The 16,653-nt window shown below is 36.7% G+C and overlaps 1 protein-coding gene across 1 annotated transcript in view; it reads left to right on the top strand.

The window, feature by feature from the left end:
* M6 (neuronal membrane glycoprotein M6) overlaps positions 1 to 12,227 on the top strand; it is a 35,426-nt gene extending 23,199 nt beyond the window's left edge. Inside the window, exon 6 of the mRNA XM_089089749.1 lies at positions 8,686 to 12,227. Within this exon, the coding sequence (XP_088945875.1) occupies positions 8,686 to 8,817 (132 nt within the window). The 3' untranslated portion in view covers positions 8,818 to 12,227. The remainder of the gene's footprint in view (positions 1 to 8,685) is intronic.
* Positions 12,228 to 16,653: the final 4,426 nt, after the last annotated feature.

Consider the following 16,653-nt stretch of genomic DNA (forward strand, 5'->3'; position numbering starts at 1 on the left):
CACTTGAGAAAGTAGAGGTTTTTGCAAGAAAATAAATTTATTGACAATTAAAGAATGACTTACCTCAAAAATAAAATAAAAATCTAGATTATATTGGAGTATTTGGCCAAGAAAATGTGGAGAAATGATAAGTGAGTATACCCCTGAAATTTTCATGGTTATTGTTTCGATTTGCTGCGTTTTGATGGTGGAATTGTGGTTCCTATGTCTTTGCCAGTGGAACTATTACTATACGGCATATTGAAACTTTTAAAATCAACTGACAAAGATGAAAATAGTGTTGTTGAAGTAAGAAAACAATTTTTACGGAGTTTTTGCTTGAGTGACTTTAGACACATGGGGAAAAATACTACAGCTCGTTCTTTCGTCTAAAGCGACGAATATTAATGATCTTCTTTCAATCTTTTAGAATTTTAATATAATTTAGATTTTCGAACTGTTTATACTAATGAACGGCAAGTAAGAGCAACCTTTGACTATTAGTAATCGAATCTAAAAAAAAATAAAAAATATGGAAGTGTAATAGCAATATGAATCAAAAGAGTTAGCGTTTGATGGTGATTCTAAATGGATAAAATTCATTAGGTTTAAAGTTGCTTTTCAAAAGTTATCAATGCAAGAATATTCGAATAATTCTTTTGAAAGAAGAACCCACCTCCAAGAAAGCTGATCACCATCAAATTCAACATGTACTAAGACCATTTGCCTAAGGTTTCAAGTCTGTACGGCCAAAAACATGAAATTTGTTATTTGTCTTGAAAGAGATGATTGTGTATGCGCTTTCTTTTATTTTTTTGGTTTTTTTTTTTTGTTGTTGTTTATTTTTTATCATAAAGAATGACTATATCGAACCAGTTGTCATAGGATATGAAAAGAGGGATCGTTCAAATAAAATCTATATTAGGGGCCTTTTTATATAAAAAAAAGAGGATGCTGCGTGATAAAACTTGATTTCTGGTATTTTTGCTGTAAAACGATAATTTTGGCCTGATTGGGGCCAAAATTGTTATTGAGAAAAAATTCTTTGATGATCAATTCACTTAGATGTATGAAAACGACGTTTATGGAGCCACCCAGTTTCAGAGGCCACACAATATCACACTTGCATATTCGTACCTAAACATATATGCTGTCTGTACAAAATGAATGGTTTATTTGTAAGTTTACATAGTAGAACCCATGGTTATGTATTTTTGGATATTTGCAAGCTAGTTATGAGGGGTTAGGTCAGAGATAAGGCTCAGAAACTGTGTTTTTATGCGCGAAACTGTGTTTTATGCACGCTTTTCGTGAGAATTCTATTAGATGGGTGTGGAGGAAGAGTTACTTCCTCACCTCTCTAGGAATTTACTTGAACTACGTTTGTAACATGGATACAAAGGATTGGCAGGTACCCTTTTAAAATTAAATTCACCTACACACCTGCGAAGAGATGGAAGGGATGAGCCCCCCACCCCCAGTCGCAAAATTTTTCGGATGAGCCCATCATCCTTTGAAAAACTTAACAACTATGACCTCAAATTTTTGACACTTCAGAGCATCCTCTCTCCCGCGCGGTTCATCTTTTCAGGGTTAATATCATTTTCAATGCATAATTGTGAAAACTTTAAATTAGCCCAAAAGAGTAGGAGCTTATCAGGCGGACTCTCTATATAATAAGTAAACTAATTTCTGTTAGTTTTGAAATTTAACGTCACTCTTTACTTTAATTTCCAAAAAAGGCGTTTTTTTTTTCATTTAATTGTAAATCCAAGAACCACGGGCTTTTTCCTTACCAACTTATCAATCAATCGCTCCATCATAAGGTCCTTTCTCCGTCCCTATCCTTGACAGGGAATTCCTGCGTGCGTGGCATCAGAGTGGACGCTTCATGAGCTTTCCTAACCAAAACTGTTACTGCTAATAGCGCTGCATGGTGACCTTAAGGAGTGGTGCCCCTTGAAGAAATAATAGTCTAGTAAACGACCCACCACCTGCACAGGATTCTGACGAATGTATAATTCTTCTGGGTTTTGGTTGGTTTTGGTGGGCTGAAAAACCTCTTTCTAGCTAATTTATCTAGTATGGGCTGCCCCTCCCCCCTCCTCGTTTTAGTATAATATTTGTAGGCATGAATATATAATGAGTTGGAGGTAATAGGCTTGAGAATGTCTGTGTGTGATTTCGACTCTTGTTGATTGAACAGCATCGCAAAGTGTGGAAAACCATGTTGTGACAAAGATGGGCCCAGGATTGGACAAAGCCTTCATTCAACTGGAGGTCCCAGGGACTTCTTGCTCTCCAGTTCTAAGCCGGATTAAGCGTTTCTTCAGAAGATCTGTTAATCCCCGTCCTGCACTGATTCTGGGGCCGTTGCTTTTTCAGGAGGCCGTAATAATTTCAATGATTTAAAGAATATGAAAATTGCATCTTGGAATATTACAACGTTAAAATACAACTATCGTATCAATTTCTTGACTGACGAATTCAGACGCTTCAAACTAGACTTATTAGGAATTTCAGAAACTCAAATCGCAGGGATAGGAAACATGAAATTAGGTGATAGCCAATACAATTTATTTACTTAGAAAGGAAAGACGGGGTGTACAGGCAGGGAGTTGGGCTCATAGTGAATAAGGAAGTTGCTAAGTCTTGTTTAGGTTGGGAAGGTATTAATAATAGGATACTAGTGGCTCATTTTGTGACTAAAAAGTGTAGGGTATCAGTCATAGTAGTATATGCTCAGATAGAACTGGCTAGTGGAGATGGTAGTGATTCAGATAAATTTTACTTACAGCTACAGGAACAAATAGAGTCGTAGGTAGAAATATGGTATTTTTCTTGGGGAAAGAAAATTTGGAAAAGAAAACAGTAAGGGTTACAGACTGCTGTAATTTTGCAAGTATAACAATCTAGTTATAACCTATATAGTATTTGATCACAAAATGGTCCATAAGTCTTCCTATTCTTTCAAACTTTTTTTTAGCTTTGAAAAGAACCCATGGGCTTTGGCTATTCTACTTTTAACTTCTTCACTGCACCCACCGTTGGTAATACTACCTAGGTAAGTGAAGCTGCCCACTTGATCGATCTTTTCGTTACCCAACGTCACCTCTTCACCTTCACTTATTCCTATTCTTAGTTATTTAGTCTTCTTAACATGAATTCTCGAGCCGATTCTTGCGCCCTGAACCCACAATACCTCTAAAAATTTGATCACAAAATGGCCCATAACATGATATTCATATGATGGTAAGGCAGCCAAACTTATTGACTATGCTATTGTAAACCGAAGACTGGCGGGATCGATACAAAAAACTAGGGTATATAAGAGTGCAGTTTTGACGTTGAAAGTAAAGATCACCATCTAGTAGTGTCTAGGGTTAGTTCCTTCCTTCCGGGAAGCCAATGACATTGGTAGACTCATTTGGCAATGTAGAAGATGGATAGAACAATTTTAGGAAATAGTTTTTGAAGTCGCTGATGGTGTCTTAGGGAAGAAAGTTAGACACGGAGCTAGGAATATCTACGAAAGTAGTTTATGTTTAATAGAGAGGAGGAGGGGCTTGTACAAGAATTATTTGAGCTATAGATATTATAAACTATTCACATAGTTTATTGTTCATTTTCCTTAATGGAAAATTAAGGAAATATAATTTTTCCTTAATGGAAAATTCATAATTTTCCTTAATGGAAAATTTGCAAATTACTGGATTAATCGGCCCACTCAAAGATAAGTAATTATTTATTTTCAGTGCTACGCTGATGTCACAATTCAAGCCTTTTGACATTGTTCTCGCTAGTTTCAAAAGTTACACCCCTTGGCCAGCAATTTTTTGCAGTCAAAAAGTGGTGCTAAAGGATTATGGAGATATACAGTTTTTTGCTACGGCGATCATTCTGAGCACCAAGTGGCAGAGTCTAATTTGAAATTACTTCCGGATAACCCCAGTGCTCGCAAAAGAACGGAAAAAGATGTTGGTAAAGCATTTACCGAATTAGATTCGTTTCCAGACATTTATAAATCGTCATCACCTACTTATCTAGCATTAAACCCAGCGAGAGTTATTGCAGAAGACTCACTGGCACCTAGCCTAATCCTGCAAAAAATGGCTTTTACCCAGGATGAATTAAATCGGACACAAGTGAATCTTACAGCTGAGATTTCCCGTCAAGTTAAGGCTAAACTAACAGACCCTGATACAGCAAATCAAGCACTTGACATTATAGTAAAAAAAATTCATGATGCTATTTCCATTGATTACAACCCAAAATTCCAAGAAATAGAAAAATCACTCAAAAGACTATTTGCAATGGTTAAAAGCTTGGAAAGTAGGATTTTGTCATTGGAATCGAAAGTGGATGATTTTGAACAAGAAAAGATGTTGGATTCCTTAGTGATGAATGGAGTAAGGCAGAGGCCTGGAAATGATCTAAAGAAAGAAGTATCGGTTATCATTAAAGACAAGATGCTGGTCCCTGTTTTTGAAGTCAATAATATTGTAAATGTTTATCGATTTAGTTTGAATGACTCTAACGATCGATCTAAAGTGTCTCCAGTGCTAATACGCTTCAAAAATGTGGAATTAGCTCGAGTTGTTTTCAAAGCAAAGACTAAACTAGCAAAGAGTGGAATATTTTTATCAGAATCGCTAACAAAAAAGCGTCGTGAAATTTTAAATGTGGCAAGAGATTGCTGCGGTAAATTTAGTATATGGACTGACCGCGGGCAAATTTTGGCCAAACCACCTGGTCAATCAATGATACGAAAGATTCAATCATTCGCAGATTGTGCTTAGTTATGTTGTTTTTTTTTTTTTTTCATGTATATTTTATGATTTATTACCATATCTAAAATTTGTTGCTTTTTTTTACTAGCAAATTAGAAACGCCTCCAGTTGTAGGACGACTTTTTGAGATTGAAAATAACCCATTAGATGTTTTAAGCATTATCAATAATTCTATCGGACATGTTAACAGTGATTTGACCACAGTGAACCACGCAGTAATAAGTAAATATGTTTCTAATGTAAGGGAGGCTGTCGAACGGGATAAATATTTTTCAATGCTCCAGTTGAATATTCAGGGTCTTTGTCCTTCAATCGACCATCTAAAACATATTGTTTCTGATGAGCTACCTGATGTTGATGTTGATGACCTACCTGATGGTTTATGCGAGACTTTCTTAGATCCTAAGAATAATATGCTTTTGGATTTGCCAGGTTATAAAATGGAACGACTGAATCGACAAAAGATGGCCAAGGGTAGTCTTGCTTTGTATATTTCTAATAATCTCCCATATTCTCTTAGAATGGATTTATCCAGAAATATCAAAGGTGTCTTTGAGTCACTTTTCGTAGATATTAAATGTGGAGGTAGGGATTTAATTGTTGGTATTATTTATCGATCTCCTAGTGGCTCTATTCCACTGTTTCTACACACCCTTAATGATCTGCTGGATACCATCCTAAAACAGTCGACTGAATTAATTATTATGGGAGATTTTAATATAAACTTATGGATATAAAGTCTTCTGTATCTTTGGTTTTTCTGTCGTCCATGCTTACCGCAGGTACTTTACCTTCTGTATGTATCCCATCTCGCATAACAGAGAGTAAGTCATCTCTGATTGACAATATTTCCTGTACGGCTACCTTGATCCAAAATTATGTTTTAGTGAGCGACATATCCGATCATTTCCCTGTTTACTCTAGATACTGTTTTGATAAACTGACTATTGAGAGGACTTGTGAGTCTGGTAAGAGGCCTTTTAGGTTTGGTGAAGTGGAATTGATGCTTTTTAGGTCAAGATTGGCAGAAATTTCTTGGGGTGGTTTTGAGAGTGATTCTGATTTTGATAAACTGACTATTGAGAGGACTTGTGAGTCTGGTAAGAGGCCTTTTAGGTTTGGTGAAGTGGAATTGATGCTTTTTAGGTCAAGATTGGCAGAAATTTCTTGGGGTGGTTTTGAGAGTGATTCTGATTTTTGTAATTTATTTGATACTTTTTATGAGTCTATTAAAGACGCTGTTCTTGATATTTGTTCTGTTTCACCTTCTAATCTTAAGTCTAAGAATGCTTTTCCTCTAAATCCTTGGATGAACCCTGGTCTCCTTAGGAGTTGTAGGAGAAAAAATAATCTCTGGAGGGCCTTTAAGTCTGCTAGCCCTTCAATGAAAGCTATTTGCTTTCAGCGATTTAAAATTTATAGGAATATTTATAATTCTGTGTGTCGAAAGGCCAAGTCCCAGTATTATTTTAATTGTTTTTCAGATTGTGGTAAAGATATACGAAAAACTTGGCAGGTTATAAATTCTGTGCTTAGGCCCTCTTTTCAGTCTCCATCAGCCCCTTCTTTTTTGGATCTCGATGGCAAAATCATCGAAGGTGAACTGAATGTTCAAGATGCATTTACTTCATATTTTGCGAATATTGGTAAAAGGACCGCTTTGGCTGTTGGTTCTTCTCCTTCAGGATCCAACTTCCATGGAAATGATAAAAGCAACCGCTATCACATGGCCGGCTGTCTGGACAGCATTGTTTGCAGCAATCATGGTGACAGCCTAAGTACCTTCTTACTGGAAACACAGTACCCTTGTCAGGATCTTCAAGAAATGGGACGCAACCCTCCCAGGCAACTGGTGCGGAATATGCCTACTTTCTATGTCCAACAAATTACTGTCGCATATTTTATTGCAGATAATCAGCTCATTGCTCGACAAACACCTCCGTGACAAACAGCGTGGATTCAGACCGAACCATTCTTTTGCAGACCTGATATTTACTTTACGGCTACTGATGGAAGAAAGCACAGAGTGGCTGTCAAAGATCTATAAGATATTAGTCGATTTGGAGAAGGCATTTGACTCAATGTTCCGCCAGAGTCTGTGGGAGATCCTACTGCACTACGGAATCCCCAAAAAGATGCTTTTGCTGATCATTGCTCTTTGTGAAAACAATGAGTGCTGTGTAAAGACGCCAAGTGGCCAAACCCGTTTCTTCCGCATCCTGTCAGGAGTTAAACTAGGCCGCTACTCTTCGTAGTTGTAATTGATTACATAATGCGAAGCACCAGCACAAACGGCATCCAGCTGAATACTGAGGTACGTCTGAGCAATATAGACTTTGCTGACGAAATCGACGTATTAGAATCGTACAAGCAACGACTTCAAGAACTCTTAGACCAAGTGAGGGAAAGAGGCTGCCAGGTCGGCCTAAAAGTAAATATGAAAAAAAATGCGTGGCCACAGCAGACTCATCTCTGAGCATCGCTTGCCGAGACCAACAGTTAAAACAAGTGGTCCATTTCAAATACTTAGGAAGTATAATTGAAAATACGAAAACACAGGATCCACCTCAAAAGAATTGCTGACAAGAATCGGTCAAGCCAATGCAGCCTTCAATAGACTACATAAAATTTGGCGGTCACAAAGCTCCTTTCTATGGCTGAAATTACGACTTTAACAGCAACGTCATGCCAGTTCTGTTTTACACAGCCGAAACCTGACAATTGAACAGGAACAAGAGAGGAAAATTTTTGCTTTTGAGAACACATGTCTCAGAAGAATTCTTAACATCCACTCGTAGCAGAGGATAACCAACCAATCCACCTACCTTGGCCACATACTACGGATGGATTGGCCCCTGCTACCGAATGCAGCACTCCACTGGCCGCCACTGGATTCACGCCGAAGAGGCAGGCCCAGGAACACCATGAACCGAACTAACCAGACAGATCTGAAAAAATCTAAACACCTCAATCCATCCTCAGTTGGAGAATATACTGGCAGCAGCAAAATAGTGGGAAGATTGGCGGATCCTTCTTGATGCTCTGTGTGCCTCTGTCAGCACAGGTGTATCTAGTGTCTAAGGCAAGGTAAGGCTACCTCGAGGAGATAGGATCTACACGGAGCTCAAGGGCGACTCTTAGAACAAAGAAGATATCAGAGAAGGAGTGGAGCTATTTCTCTGTCAGTTTTCAAAGAAAATATGGACAGCTTTGTGTTATGGCTTAGAAAACGCAGAGAGCTAAATGGGAGTGATCTCAAACATTTGATCTAGAATGAAGAGGAAAGGCGGAAAATTATCAAAGGTTCAATATGACTACTCAAACGTAATGATCCAATTATAACATCCATGTAATTTTTCTCCGACTTAAAACTAAGAAAGGAAGCTTATCGAAAGCTGGGGCCTTTTTTAGGCTGGGGTTACCTCGAACGAGTGGCCTAAGATTTGTTTCTATTTATACTCGTTTTTTTACTGTAAGCTGACATTCCTTGGAGCATTGACGTTGAGGCTTTTTTAAAGTTGCTTTTCATGTGCTTTATTAACTGCAAGTTGTATTTTTTAGGATTTTCATTTACTATTTCTTGTCTGCTAAGAAGGCAATGATCGTAAGTATAAGGTTGATTGCCATTGTCTTGTAATAAAAAACAATCTTTCTTGGATTCCTTTGTCCACGTATGTTAAAGAGGCAGTATATTCTTCGTGGTTAATTAGTTAGTTCATTATATATGTATTGAAGGCAATAATGTACCATCCACTGTCTTAAAACACAACTCTTTATTATTATTTCATTTTTAATACTAAAAAATCTTCCTAGTTATAACCATCTTCCATCACAAAATAGTTTGAATTTACAGTTTGTAGTTATTGTTGTTTATGATTTGGTAAACTTTTGTAATTATTAATCGTTTTGTTTTCAGATACACTATCTCATGTGTCTTTCTGCGAACTATGCTTACATAAGGGATCAAGAAAAGCTACACGACTTGGAAGATTTGCGATATCTGCATTCAGAATCAGAAATGACAGCTTTGGCTGGCAAAAGATACTAGATGTACAATCGTCGGTTTATTTGACTATTTTATGTGCCTTTTTCCGTCCTTTTTAATACTTAACATTCCTATGTTTAGTGATTTCAGTATAATTTCTGTTGGTGATTTGTAGACCATTTTACTAAGGGTCTGTGTATAGCACTTAATGTATTAAATTTTAGTTAATATTGGAGTCCCAAAAAAACCTCATCAACTGCAAATTTGACAATTTTGGTGTTCCGAAGTTAGCCTACTTGTTGGAATGAATTATATTCCAACTAGATTTTGGCACCAATGTAATGGCAAACGTCTATTGCTCATTGCGTCTATTAATAATTTTTGCCAAAACTTGTCTTAAGAAGGGAAAGTAAGAAAACGCAGGATACCCTATTGACTGCTTATTTAAGGTTGCAACATCTGCTGTGAGAATGCTGGCGGACTAGTGGGAGTTTCCACCAAAATTAGTAAAGGCTTTTGTCATTGGACTGACGCTAGTACCAAACTGAGAGCTACTTCTCATTGTCATTGAGAATTGCTTATTATATTATTTTGATTTGTTAGGTCGAAAAGTGATCTAGGTTAGATGGACACAGAATTTCTGAATTTAGACCTATACAGGCTAATAATTGATGTTGACTTCAATTAGTAGTGCTTGTAATTGTGGTAAAAAAAGATTAAGCACTATGGAAGAAAGAATAAGCTGAACTTCCAGTAATATTTGAGGATAAACCAATGAATGTAAAGCAGAAACATTACAGTTTACCTTAGGATCACACAGTTGTGTTTTCACACAACAAAGCATGATTATGCAACATCCAGCAAAATTTGTCCAACAAGAAATACATTATTATTCGTCATGTGACGTGTTGAAAGCCTAGAAATAGTTCCTTGCAGCTGACAAAGCATGACTGACAGAGTAGCAAAAAAGAAAGGAAATGAAAATTAATTGAAAAGCTAAGAACATGAGGTGGTTCGTGATTGGATATCTTGAAAAATGTTATAATTCAAGATTAAATTCTAAAATTAAGCTAGGGAGCCAATTTGCCCATCAAATTTATTTTCGATGGACCCCGACATCCCTATTTTCTGAGATTTAACTTCAGAATTTTATAATATTTCTGATACCTAGAGTATCCCTTTTTGTTTCTTACTATTACAGGTGACCTTTTGACCTTGTAAACTAGTCTGTTCCGTTTATAAACAATTTTGAATTGTCAAAAAAGTTTTTTTTTACTCTACGGAGCTTCCTTTGAAAATAGTTATGTTGATGAATCAGTCGCACTATTCTTTATCCTTCTCGATTTGAATTTTAGCGCTCGTATAAAGTATTCTTATTATCTTACTAATCAATTGTGAATAATACATGACTAAATTTCTTTTTCTTATCAATTTTTCCTTGTGACATTTTTCCAACATTCTACTTAATCTATAGGTTTTTATATGTTATTTACCCAAGTGTTATTTACAGAAATATCTTTGGGATATTTGTTTTATATTTGAACCTGTTGATTGTTGCGTATTCTTCTGCATGAATAAAAACAGAATGAATGGTACAATAAAGAATGTACAGAAGAAGTGTGTTTGTTTACACTTTTTCGTATTTGCACTCTTGAACAAAGAGCACAAAAGTTCTGATCTAGTTTACTCTCTCCCTCCCCCCCCCCCCCAAAAAAAAAGAGGAATAAATAAATGAATAAAAGGTGTCAAAAATGACATACAAGTAGCCATGTTTAACCTAACCAGTACCCTAAAAACACCTTTTATTCATTGTTTTTCCTAATCGATTCCCCCCCCCCCAAAAAAAATGGTTTGGTCCTGTGCTTCTCAGTCGAAATACTGGGTACAACCCTGGTTGGTATCGCCTGGCATTTGGGTTAATACGTCATTCCCTAGCATCGTAAGTTTTTTTTTCTTTTTTCTTTGCAATTATCTACTGAAATCATGGGTAGTTACGCTCCTCCCCAAGACTTTATCCTTTTCTTGTACATTTAAATTCGTTCTTTTAATTATTCATGTACCCATTTCTGCCTTTTCCGTGTGCTAGCTATATTTCCTTTATAATCTCCTGCCTCATTACAAACCATGGCCAAATACAAAACAGAAAGCTATACAATTAGAGATATAAAACTACTGTGTATTTATAGCTTACAGGTTAGTTCAAGAGAATAATTTACGTGAACTTTGACCAAAATTCTAAATGGTGTAGATTATATCACTTTCTGAAAGTTTTTCCATGACACACATTAGTTGCATTTTTTTTTACTTTCAGTTAAAAAATTGTGGCATCAATCTACTTTACAGAATTCGCTTTACAGAATTTCTGAATAGGCTTGGACTTACCCTATTTGTCTACATCTGGTGGTAATACACTTATGCTGTTAAAATATTCTACTGGATTCCTTTTCCGGATGTCCTTCAATTTTCTCATTCATTTTAGCCATTACAATTTCAATATTTTATCTGGTTTAAGATATCTTACTTTGTTTGCTTTTACTTTTATTTTAGGAAAAACAAATTAAGTAAAATGTAGAAAAAACTTTTTCTTGACATTCAGACTGAGTAATTTTCAACGACTCGTATTAAATTCTTTGCCTTTCCATATTAAACGGCTAATTTGGATGATTCAGTTGCAAACTCGATAATCTCATCAAACAAACAACGAGAAAGGATGGCGAAAAAGGTGCAAGATGGTTTTGAAAATATAATAAAAAAAATAAAAATAAACAGAAGAAATATCATGGATTTATTGTGTTTACTTCTGTATTTAGTACGGACAATGTGTTTAACTACCTGTGTCCATGCTAGCTGCAAAAGCATTTATACAAATGTTAAATATACTTAAATAAGCTATTGCAGAATAACTTGTTTAAATTGTCGTCTTCTTGTAATATCTTTACTTTGTACCCCCAACTGAGGGCACTTGGTAAACCTTAGAGATTTGCTATTTATTTACTTGTGGGCTTGATGACTAGATTGTATAGGGATAATTGTTCACGAGATGTCACAAATTACCGTTGAGATGTACAACTTTTTATTCAGAATTCTTAATCCCAAAAATCACCAAAAAGTCAATTTTTTTCTCATGTAGCGTAGTAATTATTAGCATGACATGAATCTAACGATTGACGGTTATACGATTGAATTATCTTTCTTACGTTTATGCCTGTATATATTTCCACAAATGTAATGCATTACTTCAATATTACACTGTAGTTCTTGGCACTATCATACACCGTGATTGCTATCACTATTACGAAATAAGCAAAATAGTTGGTCAAATGAATTCCGAATAAAGGATTGTCAACCTGTATTAAGAAGTACATCTGTAGTGCTACGATAGTTGGTGAATTTGCTTTTAAACCTTTTGCGTGTTACAGCAGCTATCGTTATGTAATTTTCTTTATTTTAAAAATAAAAGTTTGAAAATTGGTTTTCTTCTGGTTATGCATTTTCCATTTAAAACCATCTTTTAAGAGACTTAGAGACTAACTTTTGATAGGCGTTTTAACAAAGAAATCAGAATAAGATGCATCGTCGGTAATTGAGGCCAAAATTTTTCAATTGTTGCTTGACAGCAATTAAGTAACAAGGTTGACTGATGTCTCCAGAACAGGAGAAAAAACTAAGGTGTGTCTGTTTGGCTTTGGAGGGCCGATAAATCGATTGATCTTTACAATTTTTGGTAATATTTATAATTGCCGGGTGGAAGTATATGTCTGGAACGACATTTGTCTATCTAAACTTTTATCTTTCGTGAGGCGAATCGACCAGTTACACAAATTTTAAGCTAAAAATCTCGCTGGAAATTGGAGATAATTCAAACAAACAACATTACTTACTCCAATACATTTTCCCTTATAACAAAAATCTGGAATTCTTGAACTTAGTCGCTAATTAGGCGATTTCCATCGAAGAGCGCTATTGAATGTGACGGGTTTGATTGAAAATTTGAATGTAGCACTGTGTTAGTACTGTATATTATCGCTAGATGACTGCAAATATTAAATGTTGGATGGCAGTACATCTGGAATTATTAAGTTAGAGATCCCGCTGATGGATCAGATAATGAAGTCATCTGACCATTACAGTGCAAGGAATTCTGACTGCTGGATAAATTCTCCGTCATTCTCGACATAGACAGGACATGCTAGTATTAAGGAGAAGAAAAATCAAGCTCAGACTTTTAAAAAAAGGCAGTTCGATAGCTCTGAAAATCTAATCGGTTAATAAACTTTTCGAGTCCTTGTGCTGAAAGACCCGAACTAGGATAGGCGTTTTTGGTAGTATTGTCCTGTTACCAGTGACAGGGAGAAGATATGCATTTTTATCGCAATCACTTTTCGTTTTGGACACATTTTCATCATGTTTTGACGATTTTGAAAATCCCTATCCCCTCCCCGCCCCTAAAAAAGATTTTTGGGCATCGCGAAGAAATAGGGGAAGTCTCTACTTTTGATTAAATCTGAAACTTTTTGATTAAAATTGATCTTCGTCATTAAGCAATAATAAGACTTTGTCACTGGTTTAACTTTTGAGTTCTACACTATTAGAATGTGTAATTATCACATAATTTGTTTGTATCTATTTGGTCTAAATTTTATACTATGTTTCTTTCATCAGGTTTGGGCTCATTTGAAAAAAATTAAAGTCAAATGGGAGTCTCTTAAATATTAGTTGTAACAATCAGGGACAAATAAAAAAGTAAAATTATGCTCTATCAAAGTGCAATAGGAAGTTGGAAAAGTTGTAGAACTTAGAAAACAGCTATCATACTTTTATTGTTTCCCCAAGGCTTCCCAAGGTTTCAAACATGCCCTCGTCCCCAAGTATACAAAATCAGACTTAATGTTGCTACGCTATTTTGTTCCATGGCAGCCGATTTAAAAAAAAGAAGAGAGAATTGATTACTTAGCAGTCATTTTGATTTCTACTACTTGCTCAACAATTTGTTTCACACATATTAACCTGTAGTTCTTTAGACGTCTACAAAAATAATCTATACAACGTCTTATTTTACGATATCTTTTTCTTATGATGAAGTATCGTTTTCGCTTCGTAAAAGGTCTAGTCACCCATTAGCCCTTACTTTGACAATACTGTCCGTACACTTGTTATTTTGAAAATACTTATTAATATATTTTAATCCCTTCCCCCTTAAGATAAGACATAATAAACCCTGTAAAAGCCCGATGCGATCTGTTTCCTTGATCAGGTACTGCTAGGTACCCTTACGATTCCAACTTGGACCCACCACGTATGTCCACGTATCGGAGATACACTAAGAGCGCTTAAGTGTGTGAAGAACAATAAGACACCACAAGAGGATGGTATTCCGACGGAAATGTATACCACTGCTCGTTGATTTCATTGACTTCATTGCTGGTTTCGATTCCCTAACCAGATAGAAATTTTGGCTGAGGATGGAGTGCCACATGACCTTATCGACATACTCCGAAGCGCGCACATAGACAGCAAAGCCTGCGTCTGTCTTTTTGGCAACGACACTCCCAAGCTTCCAATGGAATTTCGGAGTCAAACAGGGATGTCCCCAATCACCCGTATTACTCAACTACTCGGTAGATTTGATAATGAACAATACCCTGAGAATTACAGTCGAATTGTCTCCAGACAGCAGGACGGTTTCCTTCAACTCGTGACAGATTTGGATTTTGCAGACAACATTGTCGTGTTGGAAACCATTGCCGACGGCTTGAATGACATGACTGATGCTGTCTGTGTGGTTTCGAAGTACATCAGACTCACCATTAATAGCTCCAAGACTAATGTTATTGCGCACAACCTTTCTGCTTTATGTCTATCATTTTGGATGTTAACCAATTTTAAACATCGATGAATTTAAGTACTCTGTGTCCATTATCATATCAAATGATGGAGCACAAAAATACATGTCAGCACGCATAGCAAAGGATTAGGGGTCTTTGTCACTTTAAAAAACGCACTATAAGTGAAATATGAGATCTCGACAAAAGAAAAAAGTCAGAGCCTAAACAATATCCGTTCGAGTTGCACTACCGTACACTTGCAAGACGTGGCTACTCAAGGCCGAAGAGGCGAGAGCTTTGGACCCTTTCAATGATCGCTACCTTCGTTATATACTCAAAATTATCTGGTGGTTTAGAATTCCCAATAGCCAGGTTAGAAGTCGTTTCGGCCAGTCCAAGGTGTTATCCTTTGTCATCAAAAACGTCGCCTCAAGCTCTTCGTCCAGACCTCACGTCACCCTGAAGGTAGAAAATGCCGAAACGTTCTCATCGGCGAGCCAGCATCCTCCTGTAGACCAGAACAAAAGAACAAACTTCGTCAAAAATTCGAAGAGGACCTAGAACGACGGGGATAATTCCGGATGGATGGTCAGAGATTGGATGAAGATCACTGGGGGAGCTGCGGTCTACAGATCACAGAAGTCGGAAGTAATTCCAAAATCCATGGTGCCGAGTAGGGCAGTTCATCGTCTTGTTTGTGTCGAAAGCATAAAGTGAGAGCCTCAATTTCATCTTTTCACCGTCAAGGGGTGTTCGGTGATTGACAAAGTAAACTACTATTGAGCGCCGAAATACTTGCTGTCAGAAGAGACAAATTCAAGCTGTTGATGTACCAGTCTGTATTTGCTTTTGGCTCTCCAGAATATTATCATTGCCGTAGTCAAGCTTTCAGTTCGTGAATAAAAATAGCATTTTCGTTAGGCAACTAGGTCTAAATTATTGCAGAATTTGTGTTGTATAGTTTTCTCTAGAACAACCGTATTTACATTTATGGGGTTTTAAGTAAGTTCTATGACTTCCATCTGCCATGCATATGAAGTACCGATTTATGTAAAAATTGGCCAATTTTATCAAACAATTTGTGGTAACGAACTGTGAACAAGGAGCGACCCAGCTAAATGGTAACCGAAACTCTAGAAAACGGGTTTTCGATACCAATAGATACATCAATATAATCAGATTTCAATACTGGTTTCAAATATATAACTTTCATCAAGTTTAGTGCAACTCATCAAAGGTTAAGTGCCTGAGGAAATTTGGCTGATTTTCAAAAAAAGGGGGAAAGACCCCCTAAAAGTTATAGAACCTTAATGAAAATTACACCATCATATTCAGCATATCAAAGAACCCTACTGTCGAGGTTTCAAGAACCTATTAGCAAAAAGGTGGAAGTTTCTATTTTTTGCCAGAAGATAGATATCGGATATGTGTTTATTAGTTTGTTTGTTGTTTTTTTTTTCCTGGGGTGATCGTATAGACCCAATGGTCATAGTATATCGTGGAAGGACTCAGTTGAACAGAAATTAAAAATCTAGGTGCCATTTTTAAGTGACCAAAAAATGGAGGGCAACTAGGCCCCCTCCAACGCTTATATTTTCCCCAAAGTCACCCGATCAAAATTTTGAGATAGCCATTTCGTTCAGCATGGTCGAAAATGATAAATATGTCTTTTAGGATGACTTAATCCCCCGAAGTCCCCAGGGGGAGGGCTAAAAGTTATGAACTTTACCCAATGTTAACATATAGCATTGGTTATTGGGAAGTATACAGAAGTTTTCAGGAGTTTTTTTTCTGGTAGTGGGGGGGGGGGGTCTGGGGTTATGTTGGAGGATCTGTCCATGAAGGAAGTTTTAATGGGAGAAGGGAAATTGCCATGAAGGGGGCGCCGGACTTGCCAGCATTATTTATTGGTTATTGGGAAGTATACAGACATTTTCAGGAAGGATTTTTTTCTGGGGGGGGGGGCTAGAGGAGGGGGTTACTCTGGAGAATCGGTCAATGGAGGATGTTTCTTTGGGGTAAAGAAAATTTCTATGAAGGGGGCGGCGGATTTCCAAGCATTATTTAAAAAACG

Source organism: Artemia sp. Qi Xiang Cuo, chromosome 5 (genome assembly GCF_049724085.1).
Source record: "Artemia sp. Qi Xiang Cuo chromosome 5, ASM4972408v1, whole genome shotgun sequence".
NCBI classification, from domain to species: domain Eukaryota; kingdom Metazoa; phylum Arthropoda; class Branchiopoda; order Anostraca; family Artemiidae; genus Artemia; species Artemia sp. Qi Xiang Cuo.